The sequence below is a fragment of the Coenobita brevimanus genome, chromosome 71 (assembly GCF_032717465.1).
Source record: "Coenobita brevimanus isolate Jiangsu-jjx chromosome 71, ASM3271746v2, whole genome shotgun sequence".
In the NCBI taxonomy this organism is placed as follows: Eukaryota; Metazoa; Arthropoda; class Malacostraca; order Decapoda; family Coenobitidae; genus Coenobita; species Coenobita brevimanus.
The window spans coordinates 55,047,792-55,074,151 of NC_137024.1; the positions used below are offsets into that span (position 1 = coordinate 55,047,792).

At 42.7% G+C, this 26,360-nt stretch overlaps 1 protein-coding gene across 1 annotated transcript in view; it reads right to left on the reverse strand.

Annotated features, from left to right (window-relative positions):
- Positions 1–26,360, reverse strand: part of LOC145406784 (metabotropic glutamate receptor 8-like) — a 315,468-nt gene that overhangs the window by 14,834 nt on the left and 274,274 nt on the right. The window contains exons 11-12 of the mRNA XM_080277881.1: positions 17,922–18,097; positions 4,130–4,458 (exon numbers count right to left, since the gene is read on the reverse strand). Of these exons, the coding sequence (XP_080134007.1) occupies positions 4,130–4,458; positions 17,922–18,097 (505 nt within the window). The remainder of the gene's footprint in view (positions 1–4,129; positions 4,459–17,921; positions 18,098–26,360) is intronic.

Genomic DNA, 26,360 nt, shown 5'->3' on the forward strand with positions numbered 1-26,360 from the left:
GGCTGCTATTTGCTTTCCTTTGTACTCCTTTGTATTCCTTGCAGGGTACTCTCTTCACTCCTCCCTGTCTCCCCCTATTGCCTCCTTTCCTCCCTCTCCCCTCCCCCTTCCCCCATCATTCCCCTCTAACCTCCTCCTCCTCCTCCTCCTCCTCCTCCTCCTCCTCCAACCCCCGTGAAACCATTATCTGTCCTGGCTCTTCCCTCACGCTCCCCTCATAACCTCTCTCTCTCTCTCTCTCTCTCTCTCTCTCTCTCTCTCTCTCTCTCTCTCTCATTGACTGTCTTCTATTTTCTTCTGATCATGACATGCAAGGCGAAAAATTCCAAATTATGATATTGCCTTTACGATAGAGAGAGTCTCTAGAGAGAGAGAGAGAGAGAGAGAGAGAGAGAGAGAGAAACATGATACCTATAAAGACCCCGTCTCTTAAATTAACTAAATTCTTTTTCTCGGTCGTTCTTACACGAAATAAACAAGAATGGAATCTAAAGCCTTTTTTTTTTTTTTCAATTTAAACTTGATATAGCGATACTCCATTCCTCAGGTAAACAGAATCTTCAGGTGTTGTGGGAATAAAATAATTACGATGTTAAATAATGTTAGAGAGACGGGGGATTGTTGCTGTTAGAGGGAAGTTAGAGGGATTATTAGAAGAATGTATTTAATCCCTAGAAGGGCCACTCGCAAGCTGAATAAAATCGTCTGGTAGTAGAAAGAGGAAGATAGTTGTGATTTATTCCGTCATTGGAGGGTCTGAGTAAAGCCTGAAAGAATATATACAGTATTTACTCAATTTCTTTATGTATATTTTAAGTTCATAGAAGTGTTTTTATTTTTCCCACTGTTTCATGGCTTATTAGGTGGGCATTTTGAAGAACATGTAAAATTCTCTCTTGGGTAATTTCTTTCGTGTTGTCGGGGGGTGAAGTGGGTGGGGAGAGGGCTGTTCATTTTACTGTTTCCCCTTTCAGTTTTCAGATTAGGTTTTATTTGTGTTTTATTGAATTTATTTAGTTTTTTTTTTATTTTTATTTATTTTGTTAATATATTGTCGTTGGGTACCTTTCTTTTTGTTCAAGTTTTATCGATGTGGATTGTTGTTAGGTTCTCTCTCTCTCTCTCTCTCTCTCTCTCTCTCTCTCTCTCTCTCTCATCCCTCCTCCATACTTACCTCATCTTCCCTCGCCCTCATCTTCATCCATCTTTCTCACACTTTCTCTCCCTCTTTTATCCCCCAAACTATTACCCCATCAGGCTTCTCTAACTCGGCGCCTCCCTCTCTCCCTCCCTCCCTCCCTCCCTTCCCTGTGCTCAATATCCATAATTTCCCTCCCCCTCTGCCCCTACCCTCATCCCCCTTCCTTCCTCCCTCCGTCCCTCTCCTCTCCTACTACAGTATATGTATCGCTCTCTCTTCCTTCCTCATTTCCTCCTCTCTTCTGTTGCTTTATTATTCCTTAGGTATTTTTCTTTGACCCATCCTTCCTCTCTTCTTTCTTTACCTCTCCTCCTCCTTTTCCCCTTCCGTTTCTTGTTTCTCTCTCTCCTTCATTGTTCTTCTCTCCCTCATTTCTCTAATCCATCATCTCTTCCGCCTCCCCCTCCTCTTCCTCGTCTCTTTTCTTCTCTCCTTCATTGCCCCTGTTTCCTTCCTCGTTTAGTGCCTGTTCTTCTTCTCCCATATATTTTTTTCGTTTTTTCATTTCCCATTCCCTCCTCGCGTTGCTCTAAACTCCTTCGTTCTTTCTTTTCTTTTTTTGTATCACCTTTCCTTCTTCCCTCCACTCCTTTATCCCACATCGACTCATGGAAACCATGCTGTGTGTGTGTGTGTGTGTGTGTGTGTGTGTGTGTGTGTGTGTGTGTGTGTGTGTGTGTTCGCTTAGCTTTGGAATTATGTGGTACTTTTATTCGTATGTTGCTAGAATATTGTGGCAATGATGCTCTGACTTATTCTAGGTGACATTGAAAGCTTCGTAACACACCTTCCTTAGCGATTTATTTTAAGCACCTAAATATTCTCCTGTATGCCATTAATTTCCTTTTATATCTACATAGTTTGCATCAATAACATATCCAAGAGGGTTCGGAAGTGCAGTGTATAGAATAATTTGCTGAGGAGGATGTGCTTCGGAGATACCACTTTAAATACAGCCAAGTGTCCTGGAGTACTGAGTGTAGTGGTGTGTGTTATCGAGGCTGGATGGTGTTTTGGGGTACTGGCTGCTGTGTTGAGTTGTCTGCTGGCTAATGTGTTTTTGATGTGACGCGCCGAGTTTGTAGTGTGACGCTGTGGTAAATGTGGTATTATATTTCCAGGTAATTTGGGAATTGTGTGGTATGCAGGTAAATATGTGTTAAATGATCGAGGTATTTTGAGACTGATTGTGGTATGTGTTCGTGGTATTTTGAGAGGTGTGGTTCTGGTATATGTTATATGTTGGTGTCATTTTATAGATTGTGTGACCCTGGTATATTGGCCAGTGTGTTATGTATTCGTGGTATTTTTGTGAATGTGGTGTGCTGGTGTTGTGGCGAGTGGTTGTTGTGGTTGGTGGTGGTGATGATGTGATTTTATGGTGTTGTTGTGGCAGTGGTTTGGCCGGGGTTCCCAAGTTATGCTGATTTTATCCTTTGTTGGCGATTCTGTTTGTGTTTCTCGTTCCAACTTCCTCTCACCACTACATTATGTTTTTTTTCCTTTTCTTGCTTCCTTGTGTGTGTGTGTGTGTGTGTGTGTGTGTGTGTGTGTGTGTGTGTGTGTGTGTGTGTGTGTGTGTGTGTGTGTGTGTGTGTAAGTTCTGTCTTTTTTATTGCAGTTTTTTTGCACTATCTTTTGTGCATATATTTTTTGACATTGCTTGAGTTTTAACTTTCCATTCCTATGGTTTTTCGGCTTTACTCTTTTTCTGTGTTTGTTTGCATCTCTGTTTTTTTTATTTTTCCTGTATGCGTCGCTTTTGTTTACTTTTTTGGTCAGACTTCCAATTCCAACTTTTTTTTTTTTTCTGCCTTGCCTTGTTTTTTCTTTTCTTTCTTTTTTTTTTTTTTGGGTGGAGTTTGTTTCATGGAGCTACCTGACCTACTTGTGTAAAATTAGCCTTCTAAAATGTTCACCGGATATTACCTGGATGATGAATATTAACGAGGATGTAGAATATTACCGGATGTACGTGACACTCATATTTCAATACTGATCGGCTGAGTCTTACTGAAGGGGGTGGCACTGACTGAGAAACATTTATTAATTCTGTCCTAGCGTGAATTTTATTAGTATCAGACCTGCTCAACCTTTGATGCTGGTGCTAATTTTGCTTCCACTTGAGGCTAACATAACTCTGACACAAACTCCACTACCTTTGACACTAACACCACTACCTCCAACACTAACACCACTACCTCTGACACTAATTCCACTACCTGTGACACTAACACCACTACCTCTGACACTAATACCACTACCTCTGACACTAACACCACTTCCTCTGACACTAACACCACTACCACTGACACTAACACCACTACTTCTGACACTAACACCACCACAGCCCCCCACAAACACCACTGCCTTCTCGCCTTATCTAACACATTTATATAACGGTTATCATTACTTAACACTACAGCAAGTACAGCAACTGGCTTTTTACACAGTACCAGAAATACCATCACCTAATACCACACCCACCCAGTCACCTACACTAATACCAAGACTGCCGCCCCGTAGTACCACACCAACCTAACTCTCACACCAATATCAACTAGGCTACATCTCTTCGTACTCTTCCTATTTACCCCTCACACTTTCACCACCACTGCTATCACCAACTTACCTCACTTGTACCGCCACTAACACCAGTACCACATCACCTTACCCCTCACACCAATACCAACACCACCTAATACCACACCCACTTCCCTCCCACACCAACAGCACCGCAAACACGATTACCATTACAGTGCAGTGTTAACTCAGGGATAAGGGTCTTAATAGAGAGGCTGCTAGAGATCGAACAGCGAGGAGAGCAGCCATTAGGAATCAAGGTCAACGCGTGCAAGCATGTTGGAGCCTTTGTGAACGAAACCGAGCGAATACCTCTCTGCTTATTCAATTTCTTAAGACACCCACCTGAACAAATGACGATCTGGGAGCGCGGGGAGGTGTAGGAAGGTCTTTTGATGCTTTTGATTCCCCTGTTGAAGATGCGAGATATCCTGTTGGTCTTGGTGAAGATGGCCGAATAGCAGGTACAGAGCCCGAGACCGAGGCCCAGGCGGAGGAGGGTGCAGGTGGAGGTGGAGGGAGGGGCGAGAATCACGAAGGTCATCATGTAGCAGAGGGCGATGCCGCTGAGGAGGACGTAGCAGAGTTCGCGTCCACTGGCCATGATGACGGGCGTGGCGTTGTAGCGGATGAAGGTGAGGGTGGTGAGCAGGGTGCACAGAAGGCCCAGGGAGCTGTGGAATAGACGAAAGGAGACATATATTCTTGTTCTAGGGGAAGATTGTGACTTGGAAAATTGATTGTCTGCCTAGCGTTGTACCAAATGAAGGAGCGGGTGGTGATCAGAGTGCACAGAAAGCCTAGGAAACCGTAGGAAAGAGGTAAGAAGAGATTGAGATATTTTTGTTGTAAGTGAGGGTTGTGAGTTAGATGAAGGGAGGAGCTTTATAAATTCGTCCTCTGAAGGAAGATTGGTACTTGAATTAAGGTGAGGGTGGGAAGGGGGGGGAGCAGGTGGGTGCACAGCAGGTCGATGGAAGTAGGTGACACAGTTGGATGGACCGTCATTAAAAAAATTATATGAATGAATTAGAGTTTATCAGGTGCTTCTACGTGTTTTAATTTCATACATTTACTTCCTTTAGATAATCTTAGAAACATTACTTCTAATATTGGTCATAATTTCCTACTCCATCACTAAGTCGTTTTCAAAATAAACTGTCTCTTAACTTCGTGGTGTGGATGCGCGAATGGAATGAAGTACTGGGATATTGAATGGCTGCGAATGAGTGAATTATACAAGGCGAAAACTATCTCTTCTGATTCGCATTCAAATGATATCCAAAGAAGCCATCTGAAATATTTTCCCCATCATCTTTAATGTGTATATGTGTGTGTGTGTGTGTGTGTGTGTGTGTGTGTGTGTGTGTGTGTGTGTGTGTGTAAATTAATTGGGAATGGAGAGTTAAAATGAAGAATCAGATGAAGAATTAAAATTCAAGTGACCTGAGAGCAAATGGGGAGTTAAATGGGGTGGTGAAAAAATAAAAATAAAAGAGTAGAGGACAGATGGAGTAGAGGACAATTGGAGAGTTAAAATGGATTAAAGAGCAAAGGACAAATGGAGAGTTAAATGAAAGAGTTAAAATGAAAGAAAAAAGAGAGGACAGGGGGAGAGTAGAGGACAGAAGGAGAGTAGAGGACAGACGGAGAGTTAAAGTGGAGAGTTGAATTGGAAGTTTGATTAGAGGACAGTTGCAGGGTACAGGACAGGTGAATGACTTGATTATAATGGAAGAAAGGAACGAAAGGCATATTAACCCCTTCAGTACGATTACGTATTTTAAAAAGTTTAGTTTTGCCACTTCCAAGCGAGTTAATTTAGCCGAATGAGAAAGATTTTTGGAACTGGGATTAGATAAGATTTTTTTTTCAACTTCCTTGCGACTTAATTAAACTTATTAGGAGACGTTTTTAATTGCAGGTATTAGTCGTAGTTTTTCTTACCTACGAAAGATCATTACTGAGTTAAATAAAAGTCGTAAGATGGTCGTAAGATGGCAGCTAGGACGGTATAAAGGCTCTTAGCTGAAGGAGTTAAGAAATGATGAGTGAAGGTAGGGAGAGGAAGTGGAGGAGAAATTAGAAAGGTTTGAGAAAGGGGTGAAGGAAAAATGAAAATTACACATTTCTAGGGGGAAGAGTAGAATGGAAAACAGGTTGAAAGGTTTTGAGAAATGAAGAGTAAGAGTTGAATTAGGTAAGGAAAAATGGAAAATTTAAGCTCCCGTTTTATTTATTTATTTTTGAAGAATAGAGTGAAAGACAGATCAGAATCATTTGAGGAATAAAGAATGTAACTTGAAGAAACTGAAAGATTAGTCAGAATCTTTCGAGGAATGAGGAGTAAGAGAGAGAGAGAGAGAGAGAGAGAGAGAGAGAGAGAGAGAGAGAGAGAGAGAGAGAGAGAGAAAGTAGAATGAGAAAGACAGTGTTGATCAGGGAAAGGGAAACTGTGACTCAGCGCTGTGTCGGATAAAAGAAAAGTTTGTTATGGGGGGGAAACAGAAATAGAAGAGGGAGCTGCTGATGGGAGTGGCAGGGAGGGGATTAGGGAGAGGTGCAATAAAGAAAATAAAGGACTAAAACAGGAACTTAGGCTTAGAAATAAAAACAAACCCAGAAATAAAGTAAGAAATAAAAGAGACAAAAAAATTAAAGAGTAGAGAAAAAATAATTGTTACCAGGATGACCAAAAATAAACTGATTTTTTTCACGACTGGAGAACAACAGGCCTGAAAAATTACTCGAGGGAAAAAAAAAATGCAATTAGTAAGAATAGCAGTGAAGACAATTAGTTTGGTAAAGAACAGCAAAGTTGATAAAAATAGGAATTAGGAAAAGTAATTACGGAAAGAAAATGAACACAACGAGTAAAGCTCTTCAGTACTGCAACGTTATCTTTTATTCTTGACGATAACAGATGTCTTTATTCAGCCTAGTAGAGCGAAGCAGTAATAAAGGAGTTAATGAAGCTTGTGTCATAGTCTCGTAGCTGAATAAAGTTGTCCAGTGTCAACAAGAATAAGACAATAAAGACTTTGTGAGAGAGAGAGAGAGAGAGAGAGAGAGAGAGAGAGAGAGAGAGAGAGAGAGAGGAGGCGAGGGAAGGGAGTTATGAAGACGTAAAATGAGACAAGATCTGGCACAAGTTTGGAAAGTGAACCGCGGTGACGGACGCTTTGAAGGAGAGGCGGGGTCGTAGGGGTCGTGGCGTAGAGGTCGTGAGGTTGGAGCTTTGGGCAGGGGTCGTGGCGTTGTGGTCGTGGGGTAGGGGTCGTGGTGTAGTGATTGTGGGGTAGTGATCGTGGGGTAGGGGTCGTGGCGTTGGGGTCGTTGCGTTGTGGTCGTGGGGCTGGGGTAATGGGGTAGGGGTTGTGGGGTTGTGGTCGTGGGGTAGCGGTCGTTGGGGTCGAGGCGTAAAGAGTCGTTCCGTAGTGGTCGTGGCGCGGGGGTCGTGAGGGTCGTGGCGGAGGAGTCGAGGCGTGGTGGGTACAGCGAGGTGGCTGGGGGGGATGGAAGGAGGTGGATGTAATAAAGGAGGAAGGGAAAGATGAAAGAGCGTGTGTCGGGAGAGAGACGATGAATGGATGTGGAGGGGAAAACAGAGAGAAGGGGAAATGAGGGGATGTGTGGGAAAGAAAAGGGAAAAGGGAAGATAAAAATGATGTGGAGGAGGGAAGAAAGAGTAAGGGGAAGTGAAAGGATATGGAGGAAAGAACTAAGAGAAGGGAAGATGAGAGGATGTGGCGGAAGAAAGAGGAAGAAAGGAAGGATGTGGCTGAAGAAAGAGAGAGATGGCAAAATATAAGGATGTGGAGGAAAGAACAGAGAGAAGGAAAGACAAAGCGATGTTTGAGGAAGAGGCAAGTGAGGGAAAACAACAAAGGGGAAAATAAGGTATCTGGGGCGTGTTGTGTGGTTGATTGAAAGGAGACTCGTTCTGAGAGGGGAAGTTGAGGGTGAGAGGGGAAGTTAGGAGTTGAAAGAACGTGTTAAAAAAATAGGATGAAGGGACGATGAAAAGATGAATAGGAAAGAGCAAGAGAGGGAGGAAGTTGGAGTATGAGAGGATATGGTGGGAAGAAGGGTGAGAGAAGTGGGAGAATGAGAGGAAATGTAAGGAAATGTCGAAGGAGGAGCGAATGAAGAAAGTGTGAGAAAGAAAAGAGTGAGGGGAATAGACAAGAAGAAAAGAAGATACCTGGTGTGGCGTTATGTAAAACGTGGTTCATTTTGAGAGGCTAAGTCTTTGGGGTAAAAATATATATATATATATATATATATATATATATATATATATATATATATATATATATATATATATATATATATATATATATATATATATGCAGAGAAATACCGAGGGAGAGAAACTGGGGGAAGAGAAGAGGAAAAACACAGATAAAAAGAAGTCTGGTGGATGAAAGGATTTAAGAGGAATCGAAAGAGGGGAGAATGAAAGAACGTACAGGAAGATCAGAGAGAGGGAAAGGGCAAGAAGAAAGCATGATGAAAGAACGTGTAAGGGAAACCTGAGGGAGAGGAAAGGGCAATAAAGAAAATAGAGAAAACTTGAGTAGCCCCACGAGGTTTAGTAAAAAGAGGTTCGTTTAGAGAGGCCTGTCTTAGTAGGCCTGCGGGGTCTGTAATGTAAACTATATTGGGCCGTAGAATTGCTGAGGGTGTATGTATAGTATTGCTGAGGGTGTAAGTGTATGTGTAGTATTACTGAGGCCTATGTATAGTATTGCTGAGGGTGTAAGTATGTGCAGTATTGCTGAGGGTGTAAGTATGTGTAGTATTGCTGAGGGTGTAACTGAGGCCTATGTGTAGTATTGCTGAGGGTGTAACTGAGGCCTATGTGTAGTATTGCTGAGGGTGTAACTGAGGCCTATGTGTTATGTGCCGTAGCGGGGCCGGTATGTAAATTGTGTAGGCCTAAGGTGGTTGTTAGAGTGTTGTTGGGGGAGTGGTAATGGGCGAAGTAAGGAGAGAGAGAGAGAGAGAGAGAGAGAGAGAGAGAGAGAGAGAGAGAGAGAGAGGTGCCTGGAGGGAATAACAAAGGTCGGTGCGAATGGAGGTTGACAGGGGAGCAGGTGTGAGATGAGTGAGGGAGAGAGAGAGAGAGAGAGTGGGAGGGCTAAGAAGGGGAGGGAGGGGAGGGGGAGGTAAGATGGAAGGAAGAAGAGGAGACGGGTAATGAGGACAGGGGGAGACGGGTATGGTACGGAAGAAGAGAAAGTGGAGAAGAGACAGAAGTGAAGATTGGAGGATGGATTGAAGAAAAAGTAGGAGTTAGGAAATGTCCCCTAAGAAAAACATGTCCATTCAATGTTCAGTTTAACCCAGGGAAATTTAAGGAAGAAAACCAAGTGAAGAAAACCCACTGATCTTTAAGGAGAAGATGTTAACTCTCGGAAAGGCTACATTTATAACAGAATTATTGTTAAGTTTATTGAAACATGGTAGAATAAGACTTCCTCAATAGCGAAATATGGTCCTTTCAATATATTTAGAGAGAGAGAGAGAGAGAGAGAGAGAGAGAGAGCAAAAGATAATGAATTTGAACCTTTTTTTTTATATATATATTTGGCAAGCTGGAGAGAAGTGTGTCGGGTTGCCTGTGATATGGTTGAGTAGTGACCGAATGGAAGCCTTCGAATTTTCAGTATTTTTTTTTTTTTAGCGGAAGAATAAATACGGTAATAATAATAATAAAAAAAAAAAAAGAGGGGACGCTATTCATTTCTTTCTGTCTTAACCCTTTTAAATTTTGTTATATTTTTTACTGTATTTCTGCTACGATTTATTTATTTATTTATTTATTTATTTATTTTATTATGAAAACCTCCAATTAGTAAAGGAGTTAAAGGAGGCTATATCTAATTACCAGACGTTGAAAAATCCCATATAAGCTGAATAAAGAAGGCTGGAAATAACAAGAATAAACGACAACAAAAATGTCACCGAACTCAGGGGTCAAGGGAGGTCAAGTTTGTCTATTTTCTCCTCAGGCATTTTTAGCACAAGACGCTGAAATTGGCATCCACAGAAATATCCCCAAAGCAATAAAACAGGGAGGAAAAAAACTGAAAAAAAAAGAGGGAGATAATTAATTTCCAGGTCTGTGTTATGAGCCTTGTCGGGTGGATTAGAGAGAGAGAGAGAGAGAGAGAGAGAGAGAGAGAGAGAGAGAGAGAGAGAAGAAATTGGATTGAATAAGCTTATGAAAATTTACTTTCTCGCGTGTGTAATTAAGAAAGAATGGATGAGATAGATAGATAGATAGATAGGTAATGTGTGTGTTTGTGTGTGTGTGTGTGTGTGTGTGTGTGTGTGTGTGTGTGTGTGAGAGAGAGAGAGAGAGAGAGAGAGAGAGAGAGAGAGAGAGAGAGAGACTGGATTGAATAAGTTTATGAAAATTGAGTTTCTCGCGTGTTTAATTAAGAAAGAATGGATGAGATGGAAGTGTGTAATTGCCCTTTTGAGAACGAATGTTTTTTTTTTTCTTTTTTTTTTCTGCCTCCAGACGATTAAATTTGGGTTTGAATTAGACTTTATAAACTGGAGAGGATAGACATGAATTTTGGGAACGATTATATTTTTTATCATTTTCTCTTTTTTCTGCTATCTATTTTCTTTATTTTTTTGTCTTCATTTTTTCCTTATTCTTTTTTCTTTGTTTTTCTACCTTTTTCTTTATTCATTCCCTTATCTATTTTTTTTTTTTTCTTTTTATTTTGTACCCAACAGACGATTTCAAGCTTAGGGTTTTTTTTTTTTCCTTTTCCTTTCGTTTTTCCTCTTTTCTTTCCCTTTTCTTTCTTTTTTATTTTGCAGGACGACGGACGATTTTCAGCTTAAGATATTTATTTTGTCGTTTTTATTTTTAATTTTTTCCTCTTCTTTCCCTTTTTCTTTTTTTCCCCTCTATTTTTGGCATTCCACCAGACGATTTCATTAAGCTTATGATAGCCTTTGCGATTAGAGGGGTTAGATAAATTTTTGTCTTTATCTTTTCCTTGCTACTCACAGACGGTTTTACTCAACATGCGAAAGATATTATGAAATGGAGGGGTTGGGTTTTTTTGGTGTCCCTTCTTGCTGGTTTCAGACGATTTTACTCAGCTTAAGGAGTGACTTTGCCACCTGGAGGAGTTACCTATGTCCTTGAGAACCTTTAAGTCTTCTTGTCTTGTAACGAAGCTCCCAAACACCTTTTCCTAATCGATTTGTTTTGCTTAGTACTCCTTACTATCCTCTTCTGTGTTATTAAAATAGTTCCAGTGCCACTTCTTCAGCATAAATGTTATACAAGTTAATATCAATCAACCATATCCAAAAATAAATCGCTAAGGAAAAGGTGTTAAGGAGCTTCCTTAATCGTCGGGAATACCGGCTATAGAATTTGAGAACCATAACGTCTTCGTATACTATTTACAGACGATTTTATTCAGCTTAAGATGGAATTTGGGGACTGGTGGGATTACATTCAGCCTTCATGTCCCTTAAAACCCGTCAGACCCTAACACCTTTTCCTAACCGATTTATTTTGCTTAACACACCTTCATAATCCTTTCTGTGCTATATAAATCCTTCTAATATCGGATGGTCAAAGTTTGAACATCAGTAATTTTTAACATGCAATTAGCCTGCATCACATGATATATATTGCTGTTAGGAACGATATAACAAAAGTCCAGGCATGTTCTGTCAATAACATATTCTTCAGAGTTATGGTGAAAAATTGGTTGTTCACACGTTTAAGTTCTCTGTTATAATGATTTAGATTTAAGAGTTATATGAAGGATTTGTGAAGAGCTGAGAGGCTGTGGAAGAGAAAGAGCTTGGGTAAATGAGAAGCTCTGCGAAGAAAGCATCACTGAGAGAAGAAAGGAAATTATTGCTAGGAAATTAGAAGGAGGAAGGGGATGTGAGGGATGACATGGGGGAAGACGTGTGTGTGTGTGTGTGTGTGTGTGTGTGTGTGTGTGTGTGTGTGTGTGTGTGTGTGTGTGTGTGTGTGTGTGTGTGTGTGTGTGTGTGTGTGTGTGTGTGTGTGTGTGTGTGTGAAGTTGAAATGGCTGTAGAAAGAGAACGCATGAATAAATGATCAGGTCCGCGAATAAAGGCGAAGTGGGAGTATGTGCAGGGAATGATTAGTGTGTGCTGGGTGAGTGAGGGTGTGTGTGCCTAGCAAATCAATTATGAGGCAGAGAAGGAGGCGGAGGAGGAGAAGAGGAGGAGGAGGAGGAAGAGGAGGAGGAAAAAGAAAAAAAGAAGAGTGATGATGATGAAGAGGAGGTGGAAGATATTTGGGAAGAATGAGGAAGATGAAGACAGAAAGAGTGTTGAAAGAAAGAGGAGGAGGACAAGAAGGTGAAGAAAGCATACGAGAAAAGAAATGAGGAAGAATGAAGTTTGAAAGATGAAGGGCATGGCAAGAAGGAAGGAAGGAAGAAAGGAAGAAAAACTGGAACGGGGGGGAGAGGAAATGGACAGTAAGGAGTGGATGCCAAGGAAGTGAAAGAAGGCGCTGGATAGATAGAGAGAGAGAGAGAGAGAGAGAGAGAGTCTTGCAAGCCAATTATGATGGAGAGGAGGATGAGGAGGACAGGGAAGAAAAGCAGGGAGAAAGAGGAAGGAAAATGATGAAAAATGTAAGAAAGAAACAGAACGACGATAATAGAGAAAAATGTATACAGAAAATAGGGAGGGATAGAAAATGATGAAGGGATGAGAAAGGAAGAAGGAAAGGATGTGTGTGTGTGTGTGTGTGTGTGTGTGTGTGTGTGTGTGTGTGAATCCATGATAAGGGAGAGCAGGAGGAAAGACCCAAAATGTGGATGAAGTAAAGAAAAAATACCTGTAGTAGAAGATAATAAAAACTGGTTAGAAGTAGGAAAATTATTAGGTGAAAGTAGAGAAGGAAAAACAGTAGGAAAAGGTAAAATGGAGACAAACTTATGTTCTTATGGTTAAAAGTTAAGGAACGGATGAGAAAGAAAAAAAAAAAAGAGTCATTTAGTAGAAAAGAGGTTAAATTAAAATATATGTAATCCTTCTGTTTTTAATAATTTCTAAGTTGACTAATATCACCTGGAGATGGCAGGTATAAAAATAATTAATAAATAAATAAATAAGAAATCGTGATCTTATTGAAGGTACTGAAGTGGGAGCAGAAGGAAGAGAGGACAGGAGGAAGACAAATTGTAAATATTAAAATGATGAAGCGAGACAGGAAAAGGAAGTGAAAAAAAACATGAAAAAAAAGACAAAAAGAGGAAAATAGAGAGGGGTAACGTAAGACAATAGTACAGGGATAAAAGAAGTGATAAAAAAAAAATATATAGAAAAATAAACAACGAAAAAGAGACCAAAATAAGGTGAAAAAATAGGGTAATGTACAAAAGACAATGGATAAAATAAAGAGTGAATTAAATAGAAAAAAATGAAAGAAGGGAAAGAGAGAAAGGAAAAAATTGGAAATAAAAAAACACACGAGGATAAAACAGGGAAGTGGTAAGGAAATGACAAAGTGGATGACGAGGAAATGAGAGAAGGGGAATAAAACGAAGGGGAGATGTGTGGAGATGAGTGGAGACAGGAGGAGATGGGAGAAATGATGAGCTGAGAGAGAGAGAGAGAGAGAGAGAGAGAGAGAGAGGGAATTAACACTCAGTACACACTCGCCCTAAAAAAGCAAAAAAATAAAGAAAACGAGAACCTGCTGTCATTATCGCCCAAACTATTATATTCCAACATAAACAGGAGGCCAGAGGAGCAAGATGGCGGACTAGCGACGTCATCAAGAGGCGGTGGAGTAGCAATATGGCGGCCTGGTGCGCGTGTAATCATTGGTTGTTATTGTGGTGGGGTGTGAGGGAGGCTGGCGTGGTGTGAATGTTGATGGTGTGTGTGAGAGAGAGAGAGAGAGAGAGAGAGAGAGAGAGACTATGAGCGGGCAAGAAGGCGTAAACGAGAAAATAAAGGAAGCAGGAGTATGTGCAAATAAAAATAAAAGTTGGTGGCAGAGGAACTAGTAAAAAGAGATGAGAAGGAGCGTGAGTAAGGGAAGAGGATGAGGAAGTGAGACTGAAGAACCAGAGAGAGAGAGAGAGAGAGAGAGAATAACGAACTTAATAAGGAAATAAGTGAGACAGTATAGCCTAGTTGATAAGAAAGAGGGAGGCAGGATGAATCAAAGTGACTGATCAAGTATTGGGTGAGGCAGGGTCAGGCAGCTTGAGGCAGGGCGAGGTAGGGTAAGGCAAGGGTGGTGATGAAGTATTAGGTTTTTCAGGGTAAGAGAGGCAGGGTGAGGTAGTGAGGCAGGGCGGGTGTTGAGGTATTATGTGAGGCAGGGTAAGAGAGGCAGGGGGAGGCAGGGCGGGTGTTGAAGTATTAGGTGAGGCAGGGCGGGTGTTGAAGTATTAGGTGAGGCAGGGTAAGAGAGGCAGGAAGTGGAAATATATTCAGGAAAATTAATATCTTTCCTCAGAGTTACGGACGCCTTAATGAAAAATTCTAATATATATTCTCTCTCTCTCTCTCTCTCTCTCTCTCTCTCTCGCTTTAACTCACTAACTTTTCCACATATCCTTCCTCTTTTCCTTCCTCTTTCCCTTCCACCCTCCTTTCATCCTTCCTTTCAGCCCTTCCTTCCCCCTTCCTTCCCTTCGCACTTCACGGCCTCATTTTATTCTTGTTCCCTTTATCTTATCATCTCTATCTTTATCCCATTTCCTCCCCCTTTTCCATTTTTTCCCTTTCTTCATTTCCTAGACTCTTCCTGACTTATTTACTGTTCCCCCTTCCCTCTTTCTTTCCTTCCCTGTCTCCTCCTTCCCTTTCTGTCCTGTCTCATCTTTCCTGTTCAGTCATTTTCTTCCTTCATTCTTTCCTTCCTCTTCCATCCTTTCTGATCTCCCTGCCTTCTTTCCTTTCTTCCTTAATCAGTATATCACTTTTCCTCACCCTTTTTCCTCCTCTCTTTTTCTCCCTCTTTCTCCCCCTCCCTTTCTCTTCCACACCCTCTCCTCTCACTTATTTCCATCAGTTCCTCCCTTCTACTGTTCCTTCCTTCCTGTTCGTCTCCATTCTCTTTTCAGTCATCTTTTCCCCTCCTTCCATCACTACCTTTGCCTTCCTCCTTTTTTCCCTTATTCCTTTCCTTTCTTTTCCACTGTGTCGGTTTCCATCTCTTCCTTCCTTCCTTCCTTCACTTCTCTCCTTTTCCCGTTTTTTTCAGTTTTTTTTTCTCCGATTTTCATCTTGTCACTTGGTTCCTTCCCTTTCTCCCTCTTCTTCTTTTTCTCATTTGCCTCCATTTTTCCTTCATTCCATCTCCATCCTCTCTCCCACTTTTTTCTTCATTTTCCCCCACCTTTGCCTTCGTTCTGTCTCCCTCCTCTTTCCTTTCCTTCATTTCCTCTCCATTCTATCGCCTTTCCTTCATTCCCTCTCCATCCTCTCTCCTTTCCTTCATTTTCCCTCCAATTTTCCTTCATTCCCTCTCCATCCTCTCTCCTCTCCTTCATTTTCCCTCCATGTTTTCCATCATTCCCTCTCCATCTTCTCTCCATCTCTCCCTCCTTCCGTCCTACCTGCGTTCAGTCTTATTCCCCGCTTCACTCCTTAATTGGCAAGGTGTGTGCAATCCCTCCGTGTCTGTCTGTCTGTGTGTCTGTCTTTCTACCTGTCTGTCTGTTTTCTTGTTTACTTAATTACCTGGGCATGTTCCAAGAGTTTGATTGTTTTTATTTTTTTTGGTTTGTTTGGCTTGCTTGTTGTGTTTGTCTCTTGTTTTTGTGTTTGGTGTGTCTGCTTGGCTTACTTGTTTTTGTTTGTCATGTTTTTCTGTTTGTTGTGTCTATTTGATTTACTTGTTTTGTTTGTCCTTTTTTGTTTGTTATGTCTGTTTGGTTTACTTGTTTTTGCTTGTCTCCTGTTTTTCTGTTTGGTATGTCTGTTTGGTTTACTTGTTTTTGCTTGTCTCCTGTTTTTCTGTTTGGTGTGTCTATTTGATTTACCTGTTTTGTTTGTCTTTTTTTGTTTGGTATGTCTGTTTGGTTTACTTGTTTTTGCTTGTCTCCTGTTTTTCTGTTTGGTATGTCTGTTTGGTTTACTTGTTTTTGTTTGTCTCCTGTTTTTCTGTTTGGTATGTCTGTTTGGTTTACTTGTTTTTGTTTGTCTCTTGTTTTTCTTTTTCATTTGTCTGTTTGGTGCGTCTGTTTAGTGTGTGGGAGTGTGTTTGGTGTATCTGTTTGGCTTCACTTAGGTTTTCCTGTTTTGTTTGTTTTGTTTGTCTTTTATTGTTTGTTAGGCTTGTGTGGTTTGTCTGTTTGTTTCCCCTGTTTGGCTTGTGTGTTTCCCTTGTCTGCGTACGAGCTTTTGTTTCCATGTTTGTTTTTAATTATTTTTTTTAAAGAGTTTTCTGTCTTCTCAATTTCTTGCTTACCTTCTGTACAGCTCAACTCCTTGGCTCGTAAGATTTCGCAAATTTGAGCTGAATAAATCGTCTGAAGTGTGTTTATTGAAGCGAGAGGGGTAATTGCGTAAGTTTTTTTTTTTTTTTTTTTAACCCTTTGCATACTGATCCTATTGAAACTTTAGGAAATCGTCTGGAGTTAAGATGGGAATTATCACGTACGTATGTCCTTATTCGTGGAAGTGTTAACCCCCGAAGTACATAGACAGTTAGTGATTTTTTGTAAGATCGTAAAATCGTCGTGAGGTGGCAGGAAAGAATTATAAAAGCGTCTTACTGAAAAGGCTAAACTTAATAATTGACATTTTTTTCTTCCTGCCTACGTGCTTGCCTTCTCTCATTCCCGCCTGCCTGCCTGCCTGTTTTCCTGCTCATCTGTTCACCACCCACTTACCTGCTGCTAATTTACCTGCCTTCCTTCCTTTCTACCTTTTCTCTTTTGCCTACTTGCTTACCTTCATTCAGACCTGCCTTCTTCCTTTCACAGCAACTGACTTTCCATACTGTATTCCTACTTACGTACTTACTCATTTACCCTTCTTGGTTTTCTCCTGTTTACTTACATTCCTACCGTCCTGCATACCTACTGACTTACCTCCCATCCACCTGCCTGCCCACCCATTAGTCTGCCTATTTAACCATCTAGCTACCTACTCACCCATTTACCTACCTACCTGATTATCCACCTCACGTAGTTACCTACTCACCCACATACCTGTCTGCCTAATTCTCCACTTCGCAGTTATTTACCTTTTTGGCTTGCCTCTGTGTCAGGCTGTCCGCACAGTTATCTACCTGCTTACCTGCTTACCACCAACACATCCATCAGCTGACTTATATTACTTAACCTGCCTGCTGTAGCTTACCTTCTTACATTCTTTCCTACCTACCTCCCAACCTACCTGACTACCTACCTACCTACATGCCTGCCTCCTTAGTTACATCTCAGGTAGCTTGCGTGTTCGGCCAGGTGAAGATAAGTGGCAGTATGCGTCTTAGGAGTGGCAGTGAGGTACCCTGAGTGACCCTGTAGCCACACACCTGTCTACCTGCTTGTCTGTCTCTCCACCTACCTGTCAGCCTGTCTCTCTGCCTCCTACTTACTTTATCTCACTGCCTCCCTGTCTGCATATCTATTTCTCTGCCTACACGTCTGTTTCTCTGCCTACTTGTCTCTTTCTCTGCCTACTTGTCCTTCTACGTACCCTCCTTCCTGCGTGACTTTCCATATGCCCACATTATTGTTCTGCCCATTCTCCCGCCTGTCTCATCTTTGCCCTCCATCTCACCTGCTTTCTAACTTTCTAACCTATATCCTTATTTGTCCCTCAACCTTCCTAACTATGTATCCTCGTTCTTTCACTTTCCTGCCTTACTGTTTATCAACCTCTATCGTCGCCTGCCTATTCTCTTGTCTGTCTAACTTCTTGCCTACCTGCATGCTCATCTTCCTGCCTTCCTTCATGCTTACTTTCCTGCCTGCCTTCATGCTATCCTCCCTGCCTCCCTGAACGCTCCTCTCTCCCTGCATGCTCTTCTTCCTGCCTCTCTTCATGCTTTCCTTCAGTTCTCTTCCTTCCTACATGCTCTCCCTTTTCTCCCTTCCTGTTTATATAGTTGTCACCCTGTCTCCTCATTATTTACCTGAAGACGAGCGGCACGATGGCCCAAGGTGAGTTCCAGGTGAGGTACTCCGGGGTCAGCTTGTAACACGACACCTTATCGGGGGTCGGCGCCCATCCCAGGTCACACGAGCGGCACGTGTCGTTGTAGATCATGGCGTGCTCAGGGCAGGGCACGCACGACCAGCAGCACGAGTCCTGTGAGAGGGGCACGGAAGATTTGGTGGTAGTTAGGTGTGACACGAGTTGAAGAAAAGCACGTCAATCTAGGGTATATATATGAGTAACATTCGTTGTAGACTATGGCGTGCATTGGGCGAGGCACGTACGATCAGTGACTCGAATCCTGTAAGGGGAGCCTGCGAGAGTTTTGGTATTCGTGAGATGTGGCACGAATCATAGAAAAGAACTATATGTGGAAGGGTGCAAATAATGACGTACTTTTGGTAGGGCACGTACAATCAGCAGCACGTGTCCTGTGAGAAGGGCACGGGAGAAGAACGGCGCTAGTGTGATGAGACACGAATCAGAAAAAAAAGAAAAAAAAGAAACACCTTCAGTAGTTAACATGTAAAAGGTATTGTACAACTTATGACGTGCTCAGGGCAGGGCACGTATGGCCAGATGCACGAGTTCTTTGAGGGGGCGCACTGGAGAGATTTCGGGTTAGTGAGGTATGGCACGAATCCTGGAAATGCACGTAACAGTTTACATATGTTTGAAAAAAGGGAGAAATAGTTGAGAGAGAGAGAGAGAGAGAGAGAGAGAGAGAGAATTGAAATCCTATGGTTGGGCAAATTGGAAAAGGGGAGAACAATGGGCTTTAATAAATTGCGTTGTTGGGAAGTGATATAGAGTGGGGAGAAAAGAGGCTAAAAGAGAGGGGAAAAAGATTGGAAGAGGATCTGGGAGGAGGAAGGTGGGAAGAGGAGGAGGAGGAGGAGGAAGCGGAGGTGGAAGAAGAAATTCAGAGGGAAAGAGGAGGTAGAGGAGGTGAGAGAAGAAGAACTGGAGGGAAGAGTAGGTGAAAGAGAGGCGTTAAGAGACATGGGACAGGGTTAAGCGGTAAGGATATTTATATGGGGAACAAGCAGGATGGCGACGAGAAAGGAGGGAGGAAAGGGGGAGAGAGAGGGGATGGAAGAAGGGAAAAAAAGCATGCGAGAGAGAGGGACAAGAGTGGAGGGACAGAGTGAGGAAAAGAAAAATGGATAAGGGGGGTGGGGGAGGCGGTAAAGGGAACAGGTAGGATGAAGGTGGGGGAGGAGGGGGGATGGGCAGTAAAAAAAAAGGGGAAGGAAAAAGAAAAACAACTAAGTGGGAGGTGGTAAGGTGATAAGGAGGGAGCATCGGGGGGAAAGAAGGAGTAGGTGAGGAGGGGGTGCAGGTGATGTGCCTAGAGAGAGGAGGAGAGTAAGAAGATGAGAGAGAGGGACGGGGGGGGGGAGAGAGAGGGGGGGTAGGGGGTCGGAAGGGGGAGGGGTAGAGTTAATAAAGGACTGAAGGGGGTCGCCTGAAGAGGAGGATCTGAGGGGGTAGTTTACAAGCCGTTCCTGGAAATTAAGGGGAAATGAAGCCCAGTTTATGAGGAAGGTTCACGGCGAGATAGCGAGATAATTAGTACCTATGAATGAAGAGATAATGGATGATAATGAGGGTGGATTAATTATGTGGGGAATTAGTGTTGGCTTGGAGGGGTGGTGGTGATGAAGGATGGTGGTGATGATTGGTGGTGATGAAGGATGGTGGTGATCTGGGTGGTGGTGATGAGTGGTGGTGGTGGTGGTGGTGATGAAGGTTGGTGGTATTACTGATGGTGGTGATGAAGGTTGGTGGTATTACTGATGGTGGTGATGAGTGGTGGTGATGGTGATGAGTGGTGGTGATGGTGATGAGTGGTGGTGATGGTGATGAGTGGTGGTGGTGATGAAGGGTGGTGATAAGGGGTGGCGGTGCTGATTAATAGTGGTGGTGATGAGTAGTGGTGATGATTTTTGTTGTTATGTTTCATTTTTATTCCTGCAATCTCCAGACGGATTTATTTATTTATTTTTTTACTTTAGGGATTAGATATAGCCTTCATTAACCCGTTCAGTACTAGGAGGCTCTTTTAAGCTAAATAATGAAGGTTAGAATTTGGAAGTTAGAAATCAGGAGTTAGTGTTGTGGCCACTGCGTCTTCACCGTCCTAACATCGGCATTATAATTAAAAACTGTCTGATTTTGTGTACGCGTTACTGCAGGGTATATTCTACACCTACTGCTGCTACCACACCTACCACCACTACCACACCTACCACCAACACCACACCTACTACTACTACCACAGTTATTTCCACTACCATACCTACCATCATTATCACATCTCCCACCAGTACTACACATATCACCACAACCACACCTACCACCACTACCACACTTCCACTACCATACTTACCACCACTGTCACACCTCCCACCATTATTACACCTACCACCACTACCACACCGAGTACCACTACCACAGTTACTGCCACTACCTGTACTCCCACACCTGCCACAGTATGATCAGCATGTTTGCCCAGACTCTTATACATAAAACGAAAAGAAACTACCATAGTCTGTCAGCCCAACCACCACACAACGCGACCTCTTTGCCAATATTACCAGAACTACCACACAAAACATACCATCTGTCGCCTACCACAACTACCATCAACACTTCAGCCACGACTGTCACTACCATCAATACGATCACCTCTCGCCATCAGTACTACACTACCACCACCACAGCCACCACACCACAGCCCTCACTACCACTAGCACCACAGTCATCACTACCACCACCACCACAACTGTCACACCACAGTCACCACCATCACTCCCAAAGCCACCACCCCACAACCACAACCCTCACCAACACCACCTGCCATTCACTACCCCTCTCCTACCACAACTACCCCCACCACTACTACTGCCACGGCTACCACAACCAAGAGCAGCAACCACCACCACCATCACAGACACATACCACCACCTCTACTACAACCTCCCCTACCACCACCACAACCACCACCATAGCTACCACTACCATTATCCCTACTACTACGACTACCACCACCTTTGACCTTTGCTTCAATTTGCGACCTTTCAAGCCAAAGCGCTCACCCATAAAAGACAAATTCAATAACTCTGTGGGGGAGGATGGCCGGGGATGTGCGTGTGTGTGTGTGTGTGTGTGTGTGTGTGTGTGTGTGTGTGTGTGTGTGTGTGTGTGTGTGTGCGTGTGTGTGTCTGTGTGTGTGTGTGTGTGTGTGTGTGTGTGTGTGTGTGTGCGTGTGTGTGTGTGTGTGTGTGTGTGTGTGTGTGTGTGTGTGTGTGTGTGTGTGTGTGTGTGTGTGTGTGTGTGTAGCTACCACCATCGCCATCAACAACCACCATCGTTATGCTTACCACTATCGCAGTTCGGCTGCCATTTTGAGAGTTATCATCATCATCATCATCATCATCAACTTTATCCTCTTTCCCTCCAGTATATGATTCAGGCACAGGAGAGAGAGAGAGAGAGAGAGAGAGAGAGAGAGAGAGAGAGAGAGAGAGAGAGAGAGAGAGAGAGAGAACACTATTACCTTCCTCTTTTCTACATCATCACAGTTACCACACAAATTACACCTTTTAGCCACCATCCTTTCACCAGTACTTACAAAACTCCCTACACAGTACCCCAAATAACTCACCGTAATTAAAAAACATTCCCTAATTACGCACAGTACCCCACCATTCCTCCCCCACAGCAATTTAGCCTCGCCCCACCTATTGCCATTAACCCAGCCTTGTCACAGCTATTAAATCACCCCTTTTATACCCATTAGATCTCCCCTTTATAGCTCTTAAATCGTCCCTTAATTTACTCTATATTCCGACCTGGTATTAGTGTGCAGTTTTCTCCCTCGATTTTTTTTAATATATCGTTCCCAGTGTTGAATGTCGTGATTATTTCTTGTTAAATTTTCCCCATGTTTCGATAAACAATTCATTGTTGCAGTGAAATAATGCTGGGTGATGACGATGATAATGATGATGATGATTATGATGATAAAGATGATGAAGAGGAGGAGGAGGAGGAGGATGGTGTTAATGATGATTATGATGATGATGATGATGATGATGATGATGATGAAAATGTTTTTGATGGTGATGATGATGATGATGATGATGATGATGAGGAGGAGGAGGATGGTATTGATGATGGTGGTGGTGTATGCCCTTTTAACACTTAGCCTAAAACTGCTATTACTCCATCTTGAATGCAAAGTTGTCGCAATAGGCTAACACTAGAATGAGACGCTAGTCACGAAAAAGTGCTGTATAAGGAAAAAGACACGTAATACTGTCTTTTTACACCACAGAGCAACGTGTGATAAGCTATTCAGGGACGAAAATCTGAGCCAAGTGAAAGTGAAAGAACTGCATTTATCTCTTCTTCTCCTCCTCCTCCTCCTCCTCCTCCTCCTCACTGCATTTCAGGAGGGTGTTATTTGCGTCAACACAAGCGGTTAAAATCCTTGGTTAAGCAGATGTTAAAGTGATCTGAGGTTTCCAAGAACGTGGGTTAAAAATTCCAGCTTTTTACGGAAATTTCTGAGGAACTGAATTACATCAAAACAGGTGTTATTCCTTCTCAGGTTAGTCCATGGTTACGTCATACGTACCGCCAGGCAAATCACTCTGTTCAGAAGACGTCGCTCTTATGGTAAAGCCAAGTTATTTGAGTGTGTGTGTATGTGTGTGTGTGTGTGTGTGTGTGTGTGTGTGTGTGTGTGTGTGTGTCCAAGTAACCGTCTGTTGGTGTGTTGATGGACTTCTGTATCTCGGGAACGGGCTTCATTTTCTGTATCCAGTGACGAATGCCTATAACAATTCACCAAGGCATTCTCCTAACTGCAATTACCCTCACTAAAGCTTACCTAACGAGCCTCATCTCCATGCCATTACATCCAGCGTACATACTATCCTACACATCACCCTTTTTATTATTCCTCGCCTCCATAATACTAATATTCCAGCAAATTAACTCGCATCGTCCCCACTTTCACCCACATTCCACCACATACTAACTTTCATCTTCACCACTATCACGTACATTCCACTAGTTCATCTTCCCACACCCCCTTCTACATTCCATCAAATTTAACATTCATCTTCCCCTTTACTACCCTCATTCCAACAGATTCATTTTTATCTTCCTCATATATCATTCTCAGCACCACCTACATCCCACTGCATTAACTTATATCTTCCCCACTACCACCCACCTACCTCCACTACACCTACCTGGCCGTCCCACCTCTACCCTACCAAATTACATCAGGATTTCATCTGCCCAGCCGTAATGACCAATTTCTTTCCCTTCCAACTAGACTAATATTATCCACCAAGAATATTATTACCACAACCACCGCCATTCTGTGTCATTATTCTTTTCTTCTTCCTTTTACTTTTATGTGTTTTCCTTTTTCCCAGATATTTTTTTTCAAGGTTTGGTCTACTCTACAGGTTTTTCGTTGTTTTCTTACTGATACTTCTTCTTCCTTAACTTTCCTTTACTTTCCCTCTTCCCCACCTTTTGTGTCCTTCCCTTGCCTTGCGCACCCCTCCCCTCTTTCATCTACCTTTCCCTTCCCTCAGCTTCATTCCTCTCACCTTCATTCCTCCCTTCATCTCCCTTCCCTCTCCTTTCCCCTCACCTGATTTATCCTCCCCTCTTTTCACTGTTACCCCCTCCCCCCAAGTACAGTACTATCATCAAGTACCGCAGTCAGTATCACGTACCATCGACATCGCAACAAGTATCGCTACTGTCAAAATTTGCCCACAGTCTCATACCACCATCACTATCACCATTACTTATTCCATAACCTCTCTCGCCACCGTTATTTCATCATCACCAGAATCTCCGCCATCACCGTCACCACCAACATTACACCACCACCTCCACAATCATTACTTACCACCACCACCATAACCATCATTACTGCATACCACAGTCACTAAGACCACCACTACCATTGCACCACCACCAGCAGCACCACCACCACAGCTTCCAGGTTTTGCCCCTCGGAGATGGGATGTGAATAGAGCCGCTCATCCCAGCTCTCCACTTCATTATCTCTCAAGAGCTCCACTTCTTTTGTAAATTTCATGCTTTTGTGCTAGTGCGTGCTTGCGTGCGTTTGCGTGTGCGTGTGGGAGTGAGTGTGTATGTGCCCGGGCATGTGGAGGAGTGCTTGTGGGATGGCATTGTTTTGAACGCATTGGTGTGTGTGTGTGTGTGTGTGTGTGTGTGTGTGTGTGTGTGTGTGTGTGTAAAGTGCTTGTGGGAGAGCCTAAGCCGATGTGTGCTTTTGTCTGGCATCCCCAAAGTGTGTTTAAGAATGTGTGTGTATCCTTTAGTAAGAGAATGTGTGTGTGTGTGTGTGTGTGTGTGTGTGTGTGTGTGTGTGTGTGTGTGTGTGTGTGTGTGTGTGTGTGTGTGTGTGTGTGTGTTTACGAAGCCACTGGATAAGTTATATTGCTTTTAAAGTGCCTTGAGGCGTGCGTATTGACACTAAGTTGCATCACTTTCGGCTCAGGGAATGTGTGTGTGTGTGCGTGTGCGTGCGTGTGTGTGTGTGTGTGTGTGTGTGTGTGTGTGTGTGTGTGTGTGTGTGTGTGTGTGTGTGTGTGTGTGTGTGTGTGTGCTCAAAAGGGCATCAAATCAGAACTTCTTATGGCGACTTTGTGATGTGATTTTAACTTTTGACCTTGCCTTATTACCTTGACCTTTGACGGATTGTTTTCTAATTTGAGTTTCTTCGTTTTTACCTCATTTACAACCTTGAACAGTTTTGGTCTAAATTGGATGAAACTCCTTACGTTGACCTTATTAGGGCAGACTTTGATTTAGTCCTGTGACCTTGACCTTTGACCTGCTGTTATCATAATTGGTCAACTCCTTGGGTAGTCCTGAATTGGCCACTATGTTTGGTAAAAATTGGTTAAAAGCTGTGAGTTATTTTGACACACACACACACACACACACACACACACACACACACACACACACACACACACACACACACACACACACACACACACACACACACACACACACACACACACACACACACTAATGAGCACACCATCACCCCGTTTACGATGTCAGCGTGCGGGGCTGTACTGAGTAAACACAGCTTAATATGACATGGGAAAAACATTATATATCAACATTATAATCAGTATGGGTAAACACAGCCCTAGTATGACAGAGCAAAGAGAGAGAGTCAGTATTAAAATGAATATGAGAAAACACAGTAAACATCGGCATTATAATCAGTATGAGTTAACACAGCCTTAGTATGACGCAGCAATGAGGAACCATCACCGTTTTCACCAGTATGAGTAAACACATCGCCAGTATGACAAGCCAGCTCACTGATATAATATTTTCCCTCCATTTACAACACAACATCAATGCCCTAGCCAAAGATCAATCCACTAATGACCTTTACTAATAATACTCTGGGCTTTCAATCCATCTATTAGTTTTTCATTAGGAGATTGACGCAAGGCACTCAGAAAATGGGGGTAAGTGAAGTTTAGATTAGTTTCTGTTGCGTGAAGAAAACGGAAGAGAATATGTGAGAAAGGTAGGACATATGTGCTTTGGGAAGTGTGTTGTGCGTCTGATGCTGGGCCCTCTGTGTGTGCTAATGAGAGAGAGAGAGAGAGAGAGAGAGAGAGAGAGAGAGAGAGTACGCAGTAACTCAGTGTCGGACATAATGGGTTAAATGTAGCGTGAAAGAGGAACCATTGGGGTCTATGTTTAACAGCCAGTACACACACACACACACACACACACACACACACACACACACACACACACACACACATATCGTTCCCTCCGACCCCCACTCTCTTTGGCATTCCTTCTGCACCTCTTTTTCTAATATTATTTCTCTTTCCTTACCAACTCTCTCTCTCTCTCTCTCTCTCTCTCTCTCTCTCTCTCTCTCTCTCTCATCTTTTCTTTAATCCATCCCTTCCCCTTTTGTTTGTTTTTCTTTTTCACTTCGCCACACCCTTTTCGCACACACTTTCTTTCCTCCCTCAATTTATCGTTCAATTCCTCACTCTTTTTCATCACTTCTCTGGTCTTTACCCGGAAACCTCCCCCTTTATCGCCTCTTTAGTTACTCCTCTTTCTACCTGAGTTTTATTCCCTCTTTTCCTCCGTTCTCTCTTTCTTCTTTTCCTCCCCAACCTCTTCAAGTTTTCCTTTTCCTTGCTTCGTTTTTCTTACAAGATGGTGATGTGTTCGTAATTCCCATATTTTCTTGTCCTCTGGTTTATATTTACGTTTTTCCTGTGTTTTTCCTGCTTCTCTTGAGATTTTCCTCTCTTTTTCTTTTCCTTGTTTCCTTTTTATTGTGTTTTATTAAGTT